At 36.9% G+C, this 24,595-nt stretch overlaps 1 protein-coding gene across 1 annotated transcript in view; it reads left to right on the forward strand.

Moving 5' to 3' along the window:
- The window catches only part of LOC143745523 (leucine-rich repeat-containing protein 1-like), a 62,211-nt gene extending 38,013 nt beyond the window's left edge, over nucleotides 1-24,198 (forward strand). Inside the window, exons 7-14 of the mRNA XM_077237650.1 lie at nucleotides 4,155-4,229; nucleotides 5,764-5,908; nucleotides 7,935-8,053; nucleotides 9,971-10,054; nucleotides 15,202-15,317; nucleotides 16,898-17,070; nucleotides 22,033-22,175; nucleotides 22,934-24,198. Of these exons, the coding sequence (XP_077093765.1) occupies nucleotides 4,155-4,229; nucleotides 5,764-5,908; nucleotides 7,935-8,053; nucleotides 9,971-10,054; nucleotides 15,202-15,317; nucleotides 16,898-17,070; nucleotides 22,033-22,175; nucleotides 22,934-23,095 (1,017 nt within the window). The 3' untranslated portion in view covers nucleotides 23,096-24,198. The remainder of the gene's footprint in view (nucleotides 1-4,154; nucleotides 4,230-5,763; nucleotides 5,909-7,934; nucleotides 8,054-9,970; nucleotides 10,055-15,201; nucleotides 15,318-16,897; nucleotides 17,071-22,032; nucleotides 22,176-22,933) is intronic.
- Nucleotides 24,199-24,595: the final 397 nt, after the last annotated feature.

Below are 24,595 nucleotides of genomic sequence, written 5' to 3' on the forward strand. Positions count from 1 at the left end.
GGTCTCTGCACGTATGGTTAATCAACGGATACCGGTTGTCCTGCCAGAAGTAGTGATGAACACGATTACGCAATCCAGAGCTCCCTCTACGAGGTGGCTTTACGCGTCTAAATGATAATTTTTCTCCAAATGGTGTGCTGATAGAGATCTAGACCCACGAACGTGTGGGGTCCCATGGTTGCTTGGCTTCCTTCAAGAGCTGTTGGATAAGGGCAGGTCCCCATCCACGCTTAAAGTATATGTGGCGGCCGATGCAGCGTTCACTGAGTCGACGCGCGGTCAGTCAGTAGGAAGAAATGAGCTCGTCATCCGCTTCCTTAGAGGAGCCAGAAGGATGAATCCCCCCGACCCCCGTCGGTTCCCATGTGGGATCTTTCATTGGTCCTAGAGGCCCTGAAAGTTTTCCCCTTTGAACCGATAGACTCTTTGGATCTAAAGTACCTCTCGCTCATACCCGTTTTTCTGACAGCTCTGTCATCAGTCAAACGTGAGGGGGATTTACACGCGCAATCTGTTGGCGCTACATGTCTTGAGTTCGGGCCAAATGACTCTAAAGTCATCCTCAAGCCAAGGCATGGTTGTGTCCCTAAAGTGTTGGCCACTCCCTTCAGAGCGCAGGTAATTTCTCTATCGGCTCTGCCAGCATCCAATGGTGAGGGTGATGTTAATCTCCTCTGCCCCGTCAGGGCGCTGAGGTCTTACATTACGCGCTCTGCCCCTTTCAGGCGTTCAGAACAGCTCTTTGTCTCGTTTGGTGGGCGCACCAAGGGTCTCGCCGCCTCGAAACAGAGCCTGTCTAGATGGATAGTGGAAGCTATCGCATCTGCTTATAGGTCTCGCATTCCACCAGAGGTGCGGCCTCGTCGTGGGCTTGGTCCAGCGGAATTTCCATGCATGACATTTTTGAGGGGGCAGGCTGGGCCTCTCCGTCCACATTTGTTAGGTTTAAAACCCGGAAGTTCCCGCCTTGCAGGCTAGACTTCTGTCAGTATGAGCGTTGTCTATGTCCTGCCAAGATTTATCATGTGCAGACTACTCTCACGTGACTTTAGCTCTCCTGGTTGAGCTGTACTGTATGGTGGATATTTATATGGACCGGCAATGCCGCTCTGTATACCCTATATGAGCTTATAACATGTGCTGCCCCGCATTGCTGGCCACCTGTTTCCCACTTATCTATGTTCCCCGGGAATCCCTGGGACTCATGAAGTGGATGCTGGCACGCACGGCGTTGACAATGGGTTCCCGTAGCGTAAGCAACTTATGCAATAAGAGAGAACATCTCGTAAGAGAACGTACTCTGTAACATACGTAACCTCGGTTCTCTCTAGAAGAGGGAACGAGTATTGCGTAACCCCGACCTTGCAGGCGCCACGAGCGATTTTCGCTGAAGATGATGAAACCAGTGATGCAGCCCCTGAGCCTGACTTTTATACGCTAAGCCATCCCTATTTTGGCGGGTTGTGACGCGTAGAGGGCGCGACGTCACGCACGAGGCTCAGTGGTAGGTAGGGCTGAAACGATTCCTCGAGTTACTCGATTACAAAAATTGGGATAATTTTTGGCTTAAATATCTCGAGAAAAGATATCTTTACCCGTAGTGTAAGCAACTTACACAATACTCATTACCCCTTCTAGAGAGAACCGAGGTTACGTACGTAACCGAGTACGTTTTTAACAACTTCTTGAAACTGGCTAACGTGGGAGGATCTCTAACAATAAGAGGAAGTGCAACAGGAAAGCTCTCTTTCTCAGAGATGTAATCTACAGGGAGGATGAAGAGTGAATCAGGACACCGAAGGGAAAGGCTGACTCAGTCACAGGTATATGAAGGGCTGTTTCGTGCATAGCTTTATATGTTAGTGTGAGAGTTTTAAAAGCAATACGCAATTACTTCTATGATAATTGTAATTATTGCATCACAGAAATAATGATACTCTGATGTTGATAATACTGTTTGTGAAGCGGTTTCATGACTCTCTCCGGGTCAGCGCCAACACCGATTTGAATGTTGCGATATGATTTTGTCAAAGTTTAATAAGATGAATTGAAAGATAGCGCGTGTCTGAATGGAGATCTCAGTATTTTAAAGATGAATTGTTCAGCTGTATTGTCTTATCTCTCTCTCATCATGAGCAGCGCGAGGGCTTTCAGTGCGCTCAGTCTCACGTCTCTTCCACACGTACACTTGAGATGTTACGTCACTCAACGACACACGTCATCCTCTGTTGGAACGAAAGTGGCTAACTTCTGTCGTTTAAGATTTTATTTAACTGGACCAAAAGTGTATTTTGGCATAATCGTGTGTGTTTTTGTTCGTTCAAGCGCTGTCTGAAGTGGCTTTCTGTGCGTGTCTCTGTGTGTGTGTGTATGTGTGTGTGTGTGTGCGTGTGTGTGTGTGTGTGTGTGTCAGACAGGAGATTCACAAGCGCTCACCAGTACCGCACTGCTGCCTTCTCTTTTGTGTCTTATTTTGCGTGTGAATGGTTTAAAAGCATTTGCATGAATAAGAGCGTCATATAATGTGACACTAGCCAAAGGAAGATGGGAAAAAACGAAAGTTGCATTAATTGCATTAAACTGAAAAAAAATGTATTGCGTTTGTTAACGTGTTAATTTTGACAGCACTATATATATATAACATAATATTGATTATATTATAATATTGATTTATATATTAGTATATAATATTATTTAGAATGGATATATATATATATAGTATTCTGCATAAGAGAGAGTAACTGGCCCTACGCCTAAAAAGATCATTTAATGAATTAATGAAAGTGTAAAACGTGCAGATACAACTACTGGGGTTCAGAATAATAATGAGCTATAATAAAAAGAAAAACGGCTCACGGTCTGTTGTTCACAATCTTTTTTTTCTGTAACAGAAATCTTTCACATTTTAACTAATTAATTTAGTTAATAATTGAAAGTGAGGATTGAGCTGATGTAACGGTTGAGTTAACTGGGGGAGTGTATAAGCAGCTCCTCTACTCTAACATCATTTAACATGTGTGTATCATCATGATCTGAAGCAGGTCCGGGTTCATCAGAGCTGCAGTCTCGAGTCGTTCTTCAAAACTCATGTGTTACTTGTGGAAATAATCTGACTTAATCTTGTAATGCGTTAACCCCAACACTGCCAACCGACATTTTGAAAATATAAACACATTCATAACAATTTATGTCAAAAGGACATGCGAATAGCTTACAATTTATTCTGCTCGTGTTTCATGAATGAAGCCCTTTTAATTTCATGGAACGAAAAATTACTGGAATAAAAAAAAATAAAAAATACATATATATATATATAAAGGAATGATGTGAAATACTACCATAATGTATAAGCATTTTCTATTTTATTTATATATTTATTGTATATTGATTTATTATTAGATTTTATATTTATACAAAATGTTATGTTTATATTATATTTGATATTATATTGATTATTTATATATGTGTGTATATATATATATATATATATATATATATATATATTTTTTTTTTTTTTTTTTTTTTAAATAAAGGAATGATGTGAAATACCCTAATGTAAATATTTTATTTATTTTTAATTAAATGTTTATTTATTATTATATTTTTTAATATAATTTTATTTTATTATATTTTATTTTATAGTTTAATTATCCTATATTGATTTATTTATTATATTTTCTTCTTTGGAATAAAGGAATGATTCGAAACACTACCTTAATGTACGAGTATTTTATTTACTTATTATTTAAATATTTATTGATTTATTACAAGAATATGAATTTGGAGAAAATGTGCTTAAAGTCATATAATATAATGATGCGCTTGGACAAATCAATTGTAATAAACACTGAAATATTGAAAAAAATAATGTTTTACCATTTAGATTTCAAGGTGACGGATAAAGATTGCTCCTAAATGATTTTCTATATGCTAAAAGTATGCAATGAAAGATGTTTTTGGCACGTCTCTTGAGATTCACACATTAGCTGTAATGATTTAGTCGACGGCAGGTTTAAAGCCGTGTTTCTGTGAGCGGGACTGGAATGCGTTTCTCCTGTGTTTGGCATTGATCTGCATTGTTGTGTTTGCCGGAAACACTCAGTGTTGTGCTCGTGTTGCTCGTCTGAACTCTGGCAAACTCTGTTTTCTTGCAGCCGGAGACGATAGGATGTCTGGTCAGCCTGAAGGACCTGTGGCTGGACGGGAACCAGCTGTGTGAAATACCACCGGTAAACTCTTGCTCAAACATCTTCATTTTCAAAAACAAGTTTGGTTACTCTTTCTATGAAGTGCATGCTTATTATGAATTATAGCCACATTAACACTTATTTATAAGTATTACTATTCTCTAAATCTATTTATAAAGACTCATTAAGACCTTTACTGCATTATAAGAACAGTTAGTTACATTTATATTATTTGTATAATTAGTTACTTCTAAATCAGTGTATAGTGGGTTATGAGCATTGAAAAAGCAAATGCATGACTTATAAGTAATTAGTCAGTCGTATAATAAATAAAGATGCAGCCTGCATTGCTGTAATGTAATTATATTATAGTGAGTGACTTTTTAGTAATTCAGATTTATTTCTGTCTAGTAAGTTAATATATTCTTATTAATAGTCGTGTTGTGTTCTTATAAATACCTATTGTAAATAATATTACAGTTACTAACCTCTAATAATTTACATTATTTTTCATAATTATAAGTAATGCATTTGCTTTTTCAATGCGCGTGTTCATAATCCATTATACACTGATTTATAAGTGATCAAATATAAAATGGTTTTATATAATTACTCACTTTACCAATTAGCTATCAATTATGTCTTTAATGGCTAATGTTTGCGTTAGAGTTCATGAATGGTAATTATGATTGGTTAAAATCTATATATCGTCAGCCATATGCATGACATTGCTTATAGTACAAAAAATATTGTTGCAGTGTTTTGCTAGTATGTAACATAAAAAAATAAAAAAATGCAACTGTTTGTACCAATGATTTGTTTTTTTATTTCATTATTTTATTACAGAAATGTTTGTTCATTAGATACATTTACAAATAAACAACTTAAAATGTGTAATAAGCACATTCATCCTGTTTTCACTTTACCTAAAACCATCAATGCTGCATTTATAGAGGTCAGTAACTTAGATTGCTTACACTAAGTATTTATAAGAACACAACACGACTATTAATAACAATATATTCTCTTTTTTTGACAGACATAAATCTGAATTACTAAAAAGTCACTAACTATAATATAATTACATTATATTATACAGCAATGCAGGCTGCATCTTTATTAATTATACGACTGACTGATTATTACTTATAAGTCATGCATTTGCTTTTTCAGTGTGCATGCTCATAACCCACTATACACTGATTTAGAAGTAACTAATTATACAAATAATATAAATGTAACTAACTGTTTTTATAATGCAGTAAAGGTCTTAATGAGTCTTTATAAATAGATTTAGAGAATAGTAATACTACTTATAATGAATTATAGCTCCATTTATACTTCTAAGCGTGGGCTTCATAGAAAGTGTTACCAAAAGTTTGTTTACATTCATTTTCTAAACATATGTCTGATGAAGCAATATATATATATATTCTGCTCCTTTATAAACACTTGATTTGAGTTATTCTCGATTCATCATGAACAAGTTACTCGACTTCCTCAGGATCCTAGAGGCTTTTTTGTGTGGTTCTGGTTACGTCTGTTTACGTGTCTGTGTGTGTGTTCTCTGCCTCAGGAGCTGGGTCGTATGAGAAGCCTGACGTGTCTGGATGTGTCTGAGAATAAGCTGGGGCATCTCCCGGATGAGATGGGGAATCTGCTGTGCCTCACGGATCTGCTGGTGTCCCAGAACCTCATCGACCTGCTGCCAGAGGGCCTCGGTCAGCTCGCTCACACACACATCAACACGCACACACACACACACACACATCAACACGCACACACATCAACACGCACACACACATCTCAACACACATATCAACACACACACACACACATATCAGCACACACACACACACATCAACACACACACACACACACACATCAACACGCACACACACACATCAACACGCACACACACATATCAACACACACACACACATATCAGCACACACACACACACATATCAACACACACACACACACATCAACACGCACACACACACATCAACACGCACACACATCAACACGCACACACACATCTCAACACACATATCAACACACACACACACACATATCAGCACACACACACACATATCAGCACACACATATCAACACACACACACGCACACACATCAACACGCACACACATCAACACGCACATCAACACACACACATATCAACATACACACACACACACACATATCAGCACACACACATATCAGCACACACACACACATATCAGCACACACACACACATATCAACACACACACACGCACACACATCAACACGCACACACATCAACACGCACACACATCTCAACACACACATCAACACACACACATATCAACACACACACACACACACACACACACACATATCAGCACACACACATATCAGCACACACACACACATATCAGCACACACACACATATCAGCACACACACATATCAACACACACACACACACACACACACACACAACCACACACACACACACACACACACACACGTCAGCTCACACACACACAACCACACACACACACACGTCAGCTCACACACACACACACACACACACACACACACACACACACACACACACACACACACATATCAGCTCACACACACACATATCAGCTCACACACACACCTCAACACACATATCAACACACACACACACACACACATATCAGCACACACACACATTTCAACACACACACATATCAACACACACATCAACACTCACACACATATCAAAACACCCATCAACACACACACACATATCAACACACACACACACACACACATATCAGCACACACACATATCAGCACACACACACATATCAGCACACACACACATATCAGCACACACACATATCAGCACACACACGTATCAGCACACACACGTATCAGCACACACACACATATCAGCACACACACACACATATCAGCACACACACACACACGTATCAGCACCCACACATATCAACACACATACACACACACACACACACACACACACATCAGCTCACACACACACAACCACACACACACACACACACATCAGCTCACACACACATATCAGCACATACACACACACACACACACACACACACACACATACACACACACATATCAGCTCACACACACACATAAGCACACACACATATCAACACACACACACACACACACACACATCAAAACATACACACACATCAAATCACACACGCATCAAATCACACACACACACACACACATCAACAAACACACACACACACATATCAGCACACACACATATCAGCTCACACACACACACACACACACACACTCACATCAGTTCACACACTCATCTAGACCGTTAAACTGCTGATATATTCTTGTTCTTGCTGGTTGTCTTGTTATAAGAGGACAATTGTATGGAAGCTCGTCTCCGCCACGCAATAAAACATTTTAAAAGATAATTGCAACTTTTTATCTCACAATTGCAAGTTAACATCTCAGAAATATGACTTTATAACTCGCAAATCTGACTTTATAACTCGCAAATCTGACTTTATAACTCGCAAATGCATGATATAAAGTCAGATTTTTCACATTGCTAGTTTTTAATCATGCAATTCTGACTTTAAGTCACAATTACCTTCTTTTTCTTTTTATTCTGTGGCGGAAACAAGCTTCCATACAACAGTGATGTATGATGATTGATTTTTTAAGCAGTATTTATACTGTGAAATATGTTTTCCCTCAGGAAAATTACGACGGCTCTCGATTTTGAAAGCGGATCAGAACCGGTTGCTTCAGCTGCCGGAGAGCATCGGGGACTGTGAGAGCCTGACGGAGCTCGTGCTGACGGAGAACCAGCTGGTGGTGAGTCTCGTCCTCCACCCGATCTCCTGCGCTCTCACGACATGTCTGCAGTGTCACTCCTCTAGTATTTCATTCAATTTTATTTTACATTAATTCTTTAATTTAATTTTACCTTAAAGGTGCAGTGTGTGATTTTTAGCGGCATCTAGTGGTGAGGTTACGAATTGCAACCAATAAAGTTACGGTGGCCGACAGGAAGTGATTTCGTCGTCTGAGACAGCAGAGAGTAGCCAGTTCAGCAATGAGGTTTCTTTACAAGGATAAATTAAGAAATTATGTTTACTTAATTATTCAGTAAAACTATATGCTATTGCGATCTTATATTGCATTTCTGTCAATAGATCCTCAGAAATATTACACAACGCACCTTTAATTATTTAATTTTAATTTACTTTATATGCAGGGTTCTTATGGAAGCTTGTTTCCGCTACAGAATAAAAAATAAAAAGACATTCTGAGGAAAAAAGTCGTTGAGCAGTTAACGAGGGAAATCGGAGTAATAAAGTCTGATTAATGTGTTAAGTATTACTCCACTAATATTTAAGTTTATTTAATTCAATTTAATTTTACTTTATTTAATTTTACTTTATTTAATTTTACTTTATTTAATTGTTATTTATTTTTATTTTTATTTACTTTATATATAAGGTCCTTGTGGAAGCTTGATTTAAAAAATAAAAAACAGAAATAAAAAAATAAAAAAGGGAATTGCAAATTTTTATCTCAGAATTGCGTGATATAAAGTCGCAATTCTGAGGAAAAAAGTCGTTGAGCAGTTATCAAGGGAAATCAGAGTAATAAAAAAGTCAGATTAGTGTGTTAAGTATTACTACTCTAATATATTGCGTTTATTTTTATAAAAAACAATAATTACATTTACTTTATATAGGGTCCCTATGGAAGCTTGTTTCCACCACAGAACAAAAAATTAAATAGATAATTGTGACTTTTTATCTCACAATTCAGATTTTTTTTCTCTCATTTGTGAGTTTACATCTCGCAATTCTGACGTTTTATCTCAGAGTCGAGTGATGTAAAAAGTCGCAATTGCATGTTATAAAGTCAGAAGTCAAGTCTTATTTTCCTCAGCATTGGAGCTTATAACTCGCAATTGTGAGTTTAAATCACACAATTCTGACCTTATATCTTGCAATTGTGAGATAAAAAGTCGCAATTAAGGTTTAAAATGTTTTATTCTGTGGTGAAACAAGTGTTACACCGGTGCTTGTGCCTTTCGTCATCTGGTTTTTCTACTGAAAAAGAAGTAAATATAAACGAAATGAGTAAAATGAGTTAACGCTTTAATATTTTCAGTGTTATTGAGAATCATTCAATAGTCTATACAGTTTTTAATGCAGTTACATCAGAAGTAACTGTAATTAAATGACAGAAAATTAAGAGTAATCCCTTAATTTACTTTTCAAGGGAAAGGTAATTCAATTACAGTAAATAATTACTTAATGCATTACACGCACATACTTTATTCAACCCTGCTCATCCTCTGTACTGCCACACACTGCTCATTTTCACCAGGAAAATATGATAAAGTTCACATTACATCAGTTCACATCTAAATTATGTGACGTTTTGCTTAAAACAAGCACAATTATCTGCCAATGGGGTAAAAAACACAATCTTGTTTCTGTTTGAATTAAGATTTTTCTAGATAATTTAGTTTTTTTAAGCAACAACTCACTTAATTTTGATTTTATTTACCCAGAAAACAAGACATAATATCTTTTGGTATTTTACTCATCTAGTAAATGCATCTTGGTTTAAGAATTTTTACATATTTGGCCTGGAAACAAGACAAAAATACTAAGTAAGAAGAGCATTGTTTGCAGTGTAGGCATTTCCCACCTGACAGAAGATGTAAAGTCATTTCGGCATGTCTGTGTCTTTTTTTTTGTCTCTCAGAATCTGCCAAGAAGTATTGGAAAACTGAAGAAACTGTCCAACTTCAACTGTGATAGGAATCGACTAACGTCTTTACCGAAAGAGGTATGCCATCCCAGTCAACGGCCTTATTCAGGAAAAACCAGTAGGCTTAGGTGACATCACTACATTTCCCATCATCCTCTGTGGCAGCACTAGATGATAAACTACACACCTAATGTAAATCTCTTTCCTATCCTTCATTTCATTTTGCTAGTGTTAAAAGCTTGTGGATAAGACACATGCCTTTGGTGTGAGAGACCCGGGTTCGAATCCACTGTGAGACACCAATGTGTCCCTGAGCAAGACACTTTGGATAAAAGCGTCAGCTAAATGAATAAATATAAATGTAATCTCTCCCAACTTAAACAGGGATTTGATGGCAGCATAACAAACTATCTTATAAAACTTGACAGAGATGAGATATACTCATATACACTAAATATTTATACTCTGTATACTCATACACTATATATTTATACTCTGTATACTCATACACTATATATTTATACTCTGTATACTCATATACACTAAATATTTATACTCTGTATACTCATACACTATATATTTATACTCTGTATACTCATACACTATATATTTATACTCTGTATACTCAAACACTATATATTTATACTCTGTATACTCATACACTATATATTTATACTCTGTATACTCATATACACTATATATTTATACTCTGTATACTCATACACTATATATTTATACTCTGTATACTCATACACTATATATTTATACTCTGTATACTCAAACACTATATATTTATACTCTGTATACTCATACACTATATATTTATACTCTGTATACTCATATACACTATATATTTATACTCTGTATACTCATACACTATATATTTATACTCTGTATACTCATATACACTAAATATTTATACTCTGTATACTCATACACTATATATTTATACTCTGTATACTCAAACACTATATATTTATACTCTGTATACTCATATACACTATATATTTATACTCTGTATACTCATATACACTATATATTTATACTCTGTATACTCATATACACTATATATTTATACTCTGTATACTCATATACACTATATATTTATACTCTGTTTACTCATACACTATATATTTATACTCTGTATACTCACACACTATATATTTATACTCTGTATACTCATACACTATATATTTATACTCCATATACTCATACACTATATATTTATACTCTGTATACTCATACACTATATATTTATACTCTGTATACTCATATACACTATATATTTATACTCTGTATACTCATATACACTATATATTTATACTCTGTATACTCATACACTATATATTTATACTCTGTATACTCATATACACTATATATTTATACTCTGTATACTCATATACACTATATATTTATACTCTGTATACTCACACACTATATATTTATACTCTGTATACTCATATACACTATATATTTATACTCTGTATACTCATACACTATATATTTATACTCTGTATACTCATATACACTATATATTTATACTCTGTATACTCATATACACTATATATTTATACTCTGTATACTCATATACACTATATATTTATACTCTGTATACTCTTATACACTATATATTTATACTCTGTATACTCATATACACTATATATTTATACTCTGTATACTCATACACTATATATTTATACTCTGTATACTCATACACTATATATTTATACTCTATATACTCATACACTATATATTTATACTCTGTATACTCATATACACTATATATTTATACTCTATATACTAATACACTATATATTTATACTCTGTATACTCATACACTATATATTTATACTCTGTATACTCATACACTATATATTTATACTCTGTATACTCATATACACTATATATTTATACTCTGTATACTCATACACTATATATTTATACTCTGTATACTCATATACACTATATATTTATACTCTGTATACTCATACACTATATATTTATACTCTGTATACTCATACACTATTTATTTATACTCATATTTATACTCTGTATACTCATACACTATATATTTATACTCTGTATACTCATACACTATATATTTATACTCTGTATACTCATACACTATATATTTATACTCTATATACTCATACACTATATATTTATACTCTGTATACTCATATACACTATATATTTATACTCTATATACTAATACACTATATATTTATACTCTGTATACTCATACACTATATATTTATACTCTGTATACTCATACACTATATATTTATACTCTGTATACTCATATACACTATATATTTATACTCTGTATACTCATATACACTAAATATTTATACTCTGTATACTCATATACACTATATATTTATACTCTGTATACTCATATACACTATATATTTATACTCTGTATACTCATACACTATTTATTTATACTCATATTTATACTCTGTATACTCATACACTATATATTTATATTTTACTTTGCAAGCAGGTTCACAATTTTCACCAAATATGTTTAACAGTATCAAGAATGGAAATTATGTTTTTATTGCATACCGTTCGCTAATTACTTCTATAACAAGTCGTTTTTAAGTGAGAGGAATAAGAGTTTGTGTTTTGTGTCGGCTCAAGGTCGTCCTGCTGGTATTTCTGAACTCAAATCCTACGTTGGGTTAAAATGTCAGTGTGCTTCTTAATGGCTACCTTCACTGAAGGACTTTGAGTTGTTTATGACTAGAACAAGGCCTTAATGTTTTTTCCCAGAATCTTGACCTGATTTTTTTATGTGACTTGAACAAGGCTCTTTTTGCTAGTTATACATGAATGACCAGAAACCTTTAAGGTTAGATCATTATGGTGTTATAATGCAACTGTGATCAGAAATGAGGCGCATGTCCAATACAATATCAAGTGTCACATGCTTCTTTACATTGAGAAAATAGTATCCATCACCGGTTTGAAATTTATTTTGATTGTCTGTGATGTCTCATTGCTGCGGTTTATTATTAGAGGCCACATTCTGCCCTTTTTTAAAGTCTTGATGTTGTTTCAGGCTCTACTAGATCAGGTTTTCCTGCTTGAATGTTGATTATTTTCCTCATATTCTCCATTGTTGCGGCTCCTCTCTTCCCAGTCTGTCAGTAACGCTCTGTTTACTTCCTGTCTCTATGAAGCCCCTCCTTCTGAAAAGTACACTGTGTTATGATTGGTCGACTGGATCAGTGTGTTGTGATTGCTCAAGCGCTTCAAGTATGTTTGGGAAATGTCCCGCCCCTTACCATAACCGTGAATTTGCATGTAATCTACAATTAGATTCATTCCAGAAGCATTGCTTACACTGGAATTTGTCTTGGTGACAGAAGCTTCGAGTGCAGAATCACTATCAGCGTTTTTCCCCCCGCTGGATGAGTTCTTACAGTTCTTGGTAGTGTTGTCAAAAGTACTGACTTCGGTACCAAGTCGGTACTGAAATGTAAAAAATGCGACTCTCTGAGCGCTGTTGAGCGGATTCATAAACACCTCTGATTGGCCATTGTGTTCACGCGCTCATCAGATATGTCTGTGATTGGCTACAATGATCAGCACACAGAAGTGTTTGAGTGTGTTTTGCAAGCGGGAGCGTTTGAAAGCACAAGCTGGCGTCTATCAGCGGACCGGTGTGTATCTGTGTGAGCGCTCGGTGAAGAGCGACATTGATGTATATTTACAACATGTTTTTGAAGCGCTTATCATTGTAGCCAATCACAGACATATTTGATGAGCGCGTGAACACAATGGCCAATCAGAGGTGTTTAGGGATTCGATATTCGATGATGATAATTATGTATAAATTTGATGATGATAATTATGTATATATATAATGTGTTGATATATTTGAGGATTTGAATCATGTATTCAGTTTTTCTTAACTGGGTATTTATGGGAATGTGTTGGATATTGGCATTTAAAATATTATGACTTTAAGAACAACTAATCATGTGACTCAAGGTAATTAAGATTCACCTGAGAGATCAGACCAGAACCTGAGGACGCTATATGCCGAATGCGTTGTTCACTCTGAATATATATATATATATATATAATATATGTGTGTGTGTGTGTGTGTGTGTGTGTGTATATGTATATATATATATATTTATGTATATGTACAAAAATTGGAGGAATAATAGCATAATAAGGCCTCTTTAAGACTCTCTCAACTCTTTGTTTTGCCTCTTGCTTGGAGCAATAGCAAGAGTGTGTCTTGACTCCAGTAAATCTCCCTCTGCTTTGTGAGTGAGTGTGTGTGTGTGTGTGTGTGTGTGTGTGTGTGTGTGTGTGTGTGTGTGTGTGTGTGTGTGTGTGTGTGTGTGTGTGTGTGTGTGTGTGTGTGTGTGTGTGTGTGTGTGTGTGGTTTACATGTGGACTCACCCAATAGTGGCCCTGCTGCGTTAATTGGTCTAATGACAGGTAATCCTTACACTTCCTAACCAGCAAATTTTCAGGGCCTAATCCAGTTCAGTGACACCACACCTCAGGTCCGTCAGTGTTATTAGCACACTGTCCTGTAGCAACATGCCATCACACGTCACATGACTCCAGTCACATGACTTCGGCTGCTTGTACAAACTGTAGTACTGTGTGTTATTGTGGCGTGTCTCGGGATGGACAAACACACGGCTCTTTGTGTTACTGTTCTGCCCCTTGTGTCTTGTTCAACGGTCCTCAAGTGTCGTATGTTCTCGAGAAACCCTCATTTCTTATTCTGAAAGGGTTTTCATGGTGGAATCTGAACGGGATTTGAGGAATGTTATTGTCCTGTTTAAACAATGGCTTTGTATGAATGAGGCAGCTTGTTCTCTGAGAGCGTTTGCTCAGCTGTGACCTCTGACGGTTCAGGCACAAAAGCCAGCAAAATCTCATCTTCTCATATTATTTCATCTTCAAGCTATATCAGATTATTAATCACTATTGTTCTCATTTGAATATTTATTTTTTAATTTCTTCATAGTTATTGCAGAAATCAAGAGAAGGTCAACTCATTACACAAGCTTTATTTGAGCTCATAACTAGCTGGACATTTTTTTGCAGATGATTTTTGCTGTGTTCATTTCATTGGGTTCTCTACTGTCTGTCTGAGTCATTTTCCTCCTCTTATTATTATTATAATTATTGCTGTAATGCTGTGACAGGGTTTATCAGTGTTCTCATGCTGTTTTCTGCCGACTCAGATCGGTGGCTGTTGCAGTCTGAATGTCCTGTGTGTGAGAGAGAACCGACTGACACGAATCCCTCCTGAGCTCTCGCTGGCCGCGGATCTGCACGTGCTCGACGTCTCGGGAAACAGGTTCGTCAGAACACACTCGGGCTTGAGGAAGACTGTGTGTGTGTGTGTGTGTGTGTGTGTGTGTGTGTTATACATTTACACGAGGCTCAGATCTTACTGACTCCAGTATAACAGTTACAGTTACAAGCACATTTTACTTGGGAAATTTAGCGGAGAATGAAATGTTTAATTTGGAATAAGATACGACAGTTAACAGCGTTAATCCGACCGTTGAGCGTTAAAGACGTACAGAAAAGAAAAGTCCTCATTATTATATATTTCCAGAGTTACTGCGTGCGGTCTCTAAAAACCCTTTCCCTTCTCATAGCTCTCTCCATAACGCCGTCAGCAAACCACAAATTATGAGCCATTTTCCCTTTTCTTTTGGCTGTTTGTAATGTAACTGTTTGTTACTGCTGGTTGCCAAGGTAACAGAGTCTTAGACCTGGGTTAGCCTGGGTTAAGGTGTCTAATTTTTTTTGGTCTAAGTCAGTCTTTATTTTTGTAAAACTGTCTAACTTGCATTAGACTAGTCTATGAGCACATTTTAGACTTGTCTAACACTATAGACCGGTCTAAAACAGCTTTGTGACCCAAGGGCTCATTGAAGAAGAGATTCTGGTTTAATACATCTGTGGGATGCAGTCGATTACCATAGAAAATTCAGGTCCCGCTTTATATTAAGTGACTTTATGTACTTGCATTGAAATTAATAATTTGATACAGTGGCCTTATTGTGTAGATACATGTTTTTACATTGTACTTATATTTTGAAAATACCTGAATGTAATTCATTTATGCATTACACTGTTGACTCTTCCCTTACACCCTTAAACCGTCCCACACCACACACACCTGACCCTAACCTTACCAGTATCACTCCTCAATAGCAGCAAAACTGTTTTACAATACAACATGAACACAATAAGTACATTGTACTCATTTTTCGATGTAAGTGCATAGTACTTAAAGCCGCTTAATATAATGTGGGACCAAAATTCATATAACTTCACACCGGTCATGCATTCACAACAGATGTCATTTGGACTTTAACAATTTAACATGCAATATATAACAATATTGCATGTTGATATAATCACAGTTATTATTTAATGACCTTGGTGACGTCTCGTCTTAGTATTTGAAAAAAAGCTCACAGTTTACAAAAACAAACAATATTTTATCTTTTTTTTTCAACAGGAACAGAGATTTTATTTTAAAAGTGTTTATTATTAACTACATTTTAGTCTGGTATTTAACAATATTGCATGTTGATAAAGTCGCAGTTATCATTGAATGACCTTGGTGACGTCTCGTCTTTATACGATGGAAAAAATCTCACAGTTTAGGTCAGCGTTTACAAAAACAAACAATATTTTGTCTCTTTTTTTTTTCAACAAAAATAGAGATTTTGGTAAAGTTTAAATTTTTTATCTAGATTTTAGTCTGGTATTTAACAATATTGCATGTTGACAGTTACTGTATCATTGAATGATCTTGGTATCATCTCCCAGTTTTGGTGTGAGTTTTGAGAGTTTGCAGCGTTAGAGAATGCAGAGCGTGTCTTGTGAGTGATATTCTGTGTGTGTGTGTGTGTGAAGGCTGCTCTACCTGCCCTTGACGCTCACGACGCTCCGGCTCAAAGCGCTCTGGCTGTCGGAGAACCAGTCGAAACCCCTGCTCACCTTCCAGACGGATGTGGACCCCGAGTCTGGAGAGAAGGTCCTGACCTGCGTGCTCCTGCCTCAGCAGTCCTGCGAGCCGGAAAACAAAGGTACAGCTCTGATATCTGCAGAACAACAACATTTTCTGCATATTATTCCATAAAAAGAATCACAAGTGCAAGTCCTGAAGTGTCACTAGTCTCTCCCTGTGAAGGCCTCCTTCCCTTCACCGCTGTACTGATAAAACACCGTCAAAATGATTCCAGATCACAAGGATACACATGGAAATAGGGCTGCGTGATTCTGGGAAAATGTCATATTGCGATTATTGAGGTCAATATTGTGATTGCGATATAATAAACAAATGGTTTCATGAGTCAACTTGCTTGGTTCTCAAGGAAAATGCACACACAGATTAGTGATAATTCTGAAATGTGTATTTCTCAACTCAAACTAGCAACAACAACTAAATGATTGATAACACCTATAATGATCAATAAGTCATTGATGTCTGGATACCCCCCCCCCCCCCCCAGGTATCAAACAGTCTGTGCTGCATAAATTATATATAGACTAATCCTTATTAAAGTAGCAAAAGTTCTTTAGTCGAGAGCAGTGAGTGTTTTCTCTGTTCCCTTTGTTCTTTGATTAACTTTAACGACAGAGATAAGTAGTGGCTACTGTGTACTGTCCCTTTAAGAGCAGCCGCTGCTGACAGAGACACGCGGATCTCACACGCGCCTCATTCTCTCACAACTCTTTACGTCCATCATAAGACTGCTCTTATTTTATGAATCTACTCGACAAAAAGACATTATGGCATAATTGTGTGTGTTATTGTTCGTTCAAGCTCGAAAGAGAACTGTATTCTGGCGCGCTGTCTTGTGCGCACGTGATACTGGCACTTTTTTGTCTTGTCGCGCATGAATGGTTTAAAAGCATTTGCATGAATGAGAGTGGGATCATGTAACACTAGCCAAATTATGACAAAAATTAACAGATGCTGCGTTAATTGCGTTAACAGCCCTAATTTGTTTAGGCTATTTCATATAAAATCGCAGCATTTGCAGATGCCAATATCTTAGAGAGCAGGGTGGCCGATATAATGCCTGTGTATATATATATATATATATATATATATATATATATATATATATATATATATATATACTTTATATTTATTTTAATCAATATTTAATAAGTTAGAATTAAATTAGAAAACAAATCTTTAAAATAAACATGCTTATACTTTAGATTGCAACTTCTTGAATCTGCAATCAGTATTTTTCACAAAATAAAGTAATTCTTTAAAAATATGTGAATTAAAAGGAAGTAAACACTGTAACAGGGCACTCAGTAACCTGGTAATTTTGTGCACACTGGTAATCATATTTATTCAAATAAAGACAAAGTAACGCTAATTGTACATACATCACAGTGAAGACGATATGAATATGACACAGTGGGCAACTGGATATAGCACAGCATGTTTTAAAATGAAGGATTTACAGTTTTTCGATGGCGTCTCGTGTGAAGCTGATCTTCTGTTCACACGTTTATATCGGCTACAAATACACACTTCACAAGTTATCACAGCTGGATTCGATTAAATCTGCAAGGTTTGTGGAATTAAATGTTTATTAGATATTCAGAGATTTGTTTAAATGATGTAGGTGCGCATTTGCTGAATGTTGACGGCAAATGAGAAAGTATTTTAGCCTGATTGTTTGCCTTTTCTGTTACAAATCATATAAAAGCAAACGCTTTACTTTTTCGCATACCATTTACTTTCTTTGTTTACCAGTTTCATATGCTTGTCGAGTTACTTTCGAAATGAATACATCATAGGGTGTGCAGTATCAACAAAAAAATTATATATCAATGTTTCTGTGGTTTTATTGATTTCTATAATTAGCCGATATTTTGCGGAGTGTGTGTTTGTTGGTACTTTGGCAGGTTTAGGACTGCGCCTAAAGTGCTAGATATTCTGCGCCAAAAACTGAGACTCCTGCAGTTTTTGATATTCTTCATATTCTATATGAGGGTCAGTTTGCAGCAGTGACAGAAATGATCTTTTCCAATAAGATTAAATAGATTTTTACCTTTTATGGGCATTTTTGCCTTTATAAAGCCATTTTTTAACCTAATTAAATGCATGCATAATTATTTTGTTAATTAAATCAAATTCTATTAGAATAATAAGACACAATAGGGCTGTTACCAAACAAATTAAATCAGTATCAGCAAAGTTCATCTTTGAAGTGACATTTAGATGCTTTTACACACTGTTTATTGCAGCTCAGAGGGACATGAATGCGTTTAACCTGCAGTTACAAGTGCAGAAATAATGTTTTTATGTTTTAAACATCAAATGTTGAATATAGATATATTGAAATTATTAAAAAAGATACTTTAAATGTGAAATTAAAACCGCCAGTAGGTGACAGCAAGTCACTGTTCATGAGAGAGTCATTGAGATTCAACTGATTCATTCAAACGGCTGATTCATTGAGGAATGAAGCATTTGACCGTCTTAATGAGTGAGTCATTGAATCATTCATTCAACCGATTCGTTCGTTCAGTAATGCAACACCACTCTGTGTCGCTAAGAGATGCAAAAATGTCCTGTGGTTTGTTTGTTTGTTTGGAACCGTTTTCATTGGAGAAATAGAGCAAAAACAGGCAATTCTGTGTCTAAAATCTAAGTCACTAAATATTAACGCTTTTTTTTATTGAACTGTTGTATAAAATCAATATCACATTAGTAGGTACAATTTAATATATTGTAACCGTAAAAAAACAGCAGAAACTACATAATAAAAAAAGTAAAAAACTATTTTTTTTATTCACAAAAATAATTTTTTACTAAAAGATGTGGACTTCAGGGAGGGAAATGTTAAATGTTAAATGTTGAATGTTTCCAGACAACACCACAACACTGTCGAGGCATTGCAGAGTTTATCCGCAGGAATAATACCAGGTTTTTGGGTGTAATGTTTTGCTTTCATCTAGCGCCGGTCCTGTGGGGTTTATCTGGGGCTCGACCCGCCTGCGTGTGTGTGTGTGTGTGTGTGTGTGTGTGTGTGTGTGTGTGTGTGTGTGTGTGTGTGTGTGTGTGTGTGTGTGTGTGTGTGTGTGTGTGTGTGTGTGTGTGTGTGTGTGTGTGTGTGTGTGTGTGTGTGTGTGTGTGTGTGTGTGTGTGTGTGTGTGTGTGTGTTGAGCAGGTCTTGATATCTCTGCCTGGCCTTCTCCACACTGCAGCGGATTGGACGATTATAGAGGCTTATCTCTGAGCTCGACCTCAGACTCTCCCACATCCATATCTTATATGTATATCTCATATCTTATCCCTCTGCCACTGAAGCTCGCCTTTCCTAAAGTCTTTAACCTCTCTTTCATCATGAGGAAACCAGGCCTTCATGTCAAGAATACAGTAGTTTTCAGTTTTGTACAGTACGTGCCAGACAAGTTTCGTTTCATTTGTACTATTAAGCTCCTATAATGTGTTTTGAAGGATAATATATATATATAATGTATTTATTTAAAAACAAACACTAATGTGTGTTGTTGATTAAAAAAAAACAGAATAAAAATAAATGAATACTTTTATGCAGAAAGGATGCATTAAAATCATCATAAGTGACAGTAAAGGCATTGGCATTGACAGATTTCCAACCTAAGAAAATTGACATATTTTCATTTATAAATGTCCAAGTATATTGCGCAGTTGTAACTGGAGTTGATTGTTTTATGTGTGAAGATAATATGCGGACATGATTTTTGGCCAGATTGTCACACAACGAAACTATGAACGTATGCAAAAACAAGAGATAATCAATGAAATATTAATAATTGATTGTCAATGTATGCTTTTTTCTATAAGCCTTTTGTTTTTCTATACATTTTCTTTTTCGCATAGTAAAATAAAACCTGTAGCTGTAGTTTACCTTTTTTTGCCAAATAATTGTCAGATAAATACCTTAACCAAGTGTAACCACTAAGTACCTTAGTGTTTTGTTCTTCCTTCACAAAAAAAAGATAATTCTAGGAATGCACGGATATGAAAATTTTGGCCGATACCAATTACTGATAATTCTTCATATTTGACAGCTGATAACCGATATATTGGCCAATAAATCTAAATCCAAAGTTTTAAATAATTTGAGAGCGTGATTACAAAAACAAAAGTCCCAAGCACACAATTATAACATTCTCATTATAATGTAATTAGCCTGTATTCACATGTCGCAGAGATATATAACACTAATACTTTCCTCATATTTTGGTTTAACCAAACTTGAAGGGGAAGTAAAAACAAATTATCATAAAATATATTTATTTTAATCAAAAAAGCTTGAATACATTTGATCAAATAAAACTTTTTGGTTACACTTTATTTCAAGGTGTCATGTTACAGTGTAATTATATATGTAAGTACTGAGTAATATAACATAACTGCATGTACTTACTATAGGGTTAGGGTTTGGTTTAGCATTAGTTGCATGTAATAATGAATACTTTATAGTAAGGTTATCATTTATAATAACAAGGACAGCAGTAAAATAAAGGGTTTTTACTTTACTCATTCAGTCTAGATCATTTCAGGTTTGCTCAGCTTTGGAAAAAGACGGTGCCTGGTTCATCAAGTGACTCTGTCTCTTTGTTTGGCCATTAAATGTGACATCTCTTCCTGTGAAGAGCGTGTGTGTGTGTGTGTGTGTGTGTGTGTGTGTGTGTGTGTGTGTGTGTGTGTGTGTGTGTGTGTGTGTGTGTGTGTGTGTGTGTGTGTGAGAGATACTCTGGTGTTCAGAGGGATGTGTGTGTGTGTGTTCGTGCGTGCGTGCGTGCGTGCGCGCGCGCGTGCGTGTGTGTGTGTGAGGTCACTGGGGGGTTTGTTTCCCACTAAGCCTGTGAGTAAGACTGGATTTGAAACGTGATCTCACAGAGGGCTTTCACTGCAGTATAAACTCCTCGATGTGTCTTTCTGAAGAAATAAATGCAAGTAGTTGTTTTCTGAACCGCTGCTAGAGAAGAGAATGTGTGTGTGATCCTAAAGATGTGTGTGTGTGCAGGCTCAGATAACCTGGCGCGCTGTGGTGCTGTGGAGAGTCTCGTGGAGAGTGGGATACTGGACGACACCTGGGACGACAAAGCCTTGAACCGGATGAGCACGATCCGCTTCATGGAGGACGACGACGACGAGGAGGATGACGAGGTGAGGAAGATCTGAAGCTTATTCACAGATAATACAGTCGAGCTGCAGCATTACTCGCACAGAGAACGCACGGGATTCAGCCAACGCTGTGGTTATTTTATGTGCCGTTTCTCAGTGCAGTGGCTGATCCATCTGAACACCAGAGGGCGACACACACACACACGTCCCCCTGAACACCAGAGTATCACACACACACACACACACACACACACACACACACACACACACACACACACACACACACACACACACACACACACACACACACACACACACACACACACACCACATATCCCTCTGAACACCAGAGTATCTCACACACACACACACACACGTCCCCCTGAACACCAGAGTATCACACACACACACACACACACACACACACACACACACACACCACATATCCCTCTGAACACCAGAGTATCTCACACACACGCACACACACACACAGACCATACACCACATATCCCCCTGAACACCAGAGTATCTCTCACAAACTCTCACACACACACGCAGGAGAGTTTTCACACACGTGATTTACCGCTGTGTATAGTGTGGTAGTGGTGTTATAACAGCAGTGAGTTACTCGAGGCTCGAGCTGTACGGTGAGTCACGACTGAAGGGTTTCAGGATCAGCGCGAGCCTCGAGTAACTCGACCCAACCTCAGCCTCCTTTATCCCGTGACAAACACAGCGAATACTCAGCGATTCACACGATGGCCAGTGACGTCATCCTCTTTATTTCCTCTGTTCCTCAGCGGACGCTGCTGAGACGGGCCACTCCTCACCCCGGCGAGCTCAAGAACATGAAGAAAGTGGCGGAGAACATCCGGAAGGACATGATCGCCGCCAGAGGCCTGGACTCCAACAAAAACGAGGTCAATAATGCTGTGGAGCGAGTGACCAGCACGTCTGTGTGACTGCTTTATCTCCGAGATGTCTCTTCCCCAGTGTGTGTCTCCCGCTGAGCCATTCCTCACTGTTTTCTCCCGGGAACACCAGAGCCCTTTCCCATGTGCATCCGTGTCCATCCGGATCCAGTGCCTTCTTTTATAAAGACCGTCAGCACAATACCCTGCCAAGGAGTGCACACTCTCACTCTTCAAATCCAGTGCTTTTCATCCGCTTTTCTGACAATAGGTAGTTGCACTACAAGTCTTAGCGGAGTCTTTAATATAGAAATATGACATTTATATATATATATATATGCTCTATTTTTTTATTTTCTGGGTGCATTTCTTTCTTTCGGTGACACACGGAGCCCAGGCATTTTTGGACCTACTGATTTTTTTAAATTCTTGTATAGTTGCTTGTGAATATTGATACTTTTATACGTGTGGCAGCTCAGGTGGTGTGAATTTTAAACACTCACGCACACACACACACACTTAATCACCGAACTTTCCCATTGCTTGGACTTAATTTCAGAATTTCACAATTGAAAAGCATCCGAACAAAGAGTGTGATTTGTAATGTTGCGCGCGGTTCGTTCCTGTGTGAACGTGAACACGAGGGGCAGCTCTGTTTCATTACACGTGTTTCTTCATAACCCAGTGTGTGTGTAAACAACATGTTTTTACTAAATGAGGGCTAATGCGCTTCAGGCCGGTGAGCTGACACACTCGACAGACCTGCACTGTGCTTTATCTCCAGCTTTGTAAAAGCAGGTACAATAGAGCTCTTAATGTACGGTTAGGCTCGTTATAATCGAATCTTTGGTGGAGGTGAGCAGTTTTTCCCTCCAAGTGCCAGAACGCACTTTTACAAAAAAACTCTATCATTTTTGGGGGGTTTTAAGAAAAAAAATTGTGTATGGTACACTACGGACTTCATTTTACATTGTATGTTTTCATTTGTATTCCAAGAAAGACAGATTTGGTTTTTAATGTTGATTTTTTTTATCCTCGATTATAAGTTCTTGTAAATGATGAAGCTGCACAGAAAACAATCTTACGCAGGCGCTGTTTCTGGGCCAGGACGTTTATGATTTTAACCACTGAAATAATAAAATGACTTTATGAAAGCAACGGGTATGATTCATTATTTATGCGCAGATTTGACATTAATCGGAAACCCTGCAGATATTTTGCCACTGCTCTAGTTATTTCCTTATTAATAAGAAAGAAATGTTAATTCTGTGGTTGTTCTTCGCCCTCGTGTCTTTCTGATGCTGAATGCTGATGTTTCCCATCACTGTTTTATTATCTCCTCTGTTTGTCCATCTGTGCTTGCATGTGCTGCTTTTCTGCATTATTTCAACTGAATATTGTGTTGTCAATATCTACATTTCTCTTCCAGAATGATATTATCTGAGACAAGCGCTTGATTCTGTTGCTGAAACGCTACATATGAGGCCAGATTTGGAAGTTGATGTATAGTTTTACCCATTGAAAATCCATATTATTGTGTCCAATTATGTG

Source organism: Siphateles boraxobius, unplaced genomic scaffold, assembly GCF_051911475.1.
Source record: "Siphateles boraxobius isolate OS27281-9 unplaced genomic scaffold, OSU_SipBor_1 204, whole genome shotgun sequence".
Classification (NCBI taxonomy): domain Eukaryota; kingdom Metazoa; phylum Chordata; class Actinopteri; order Cypriniformes; family Leuciscidae; genus Siphateles; species Siphateles boraxobius.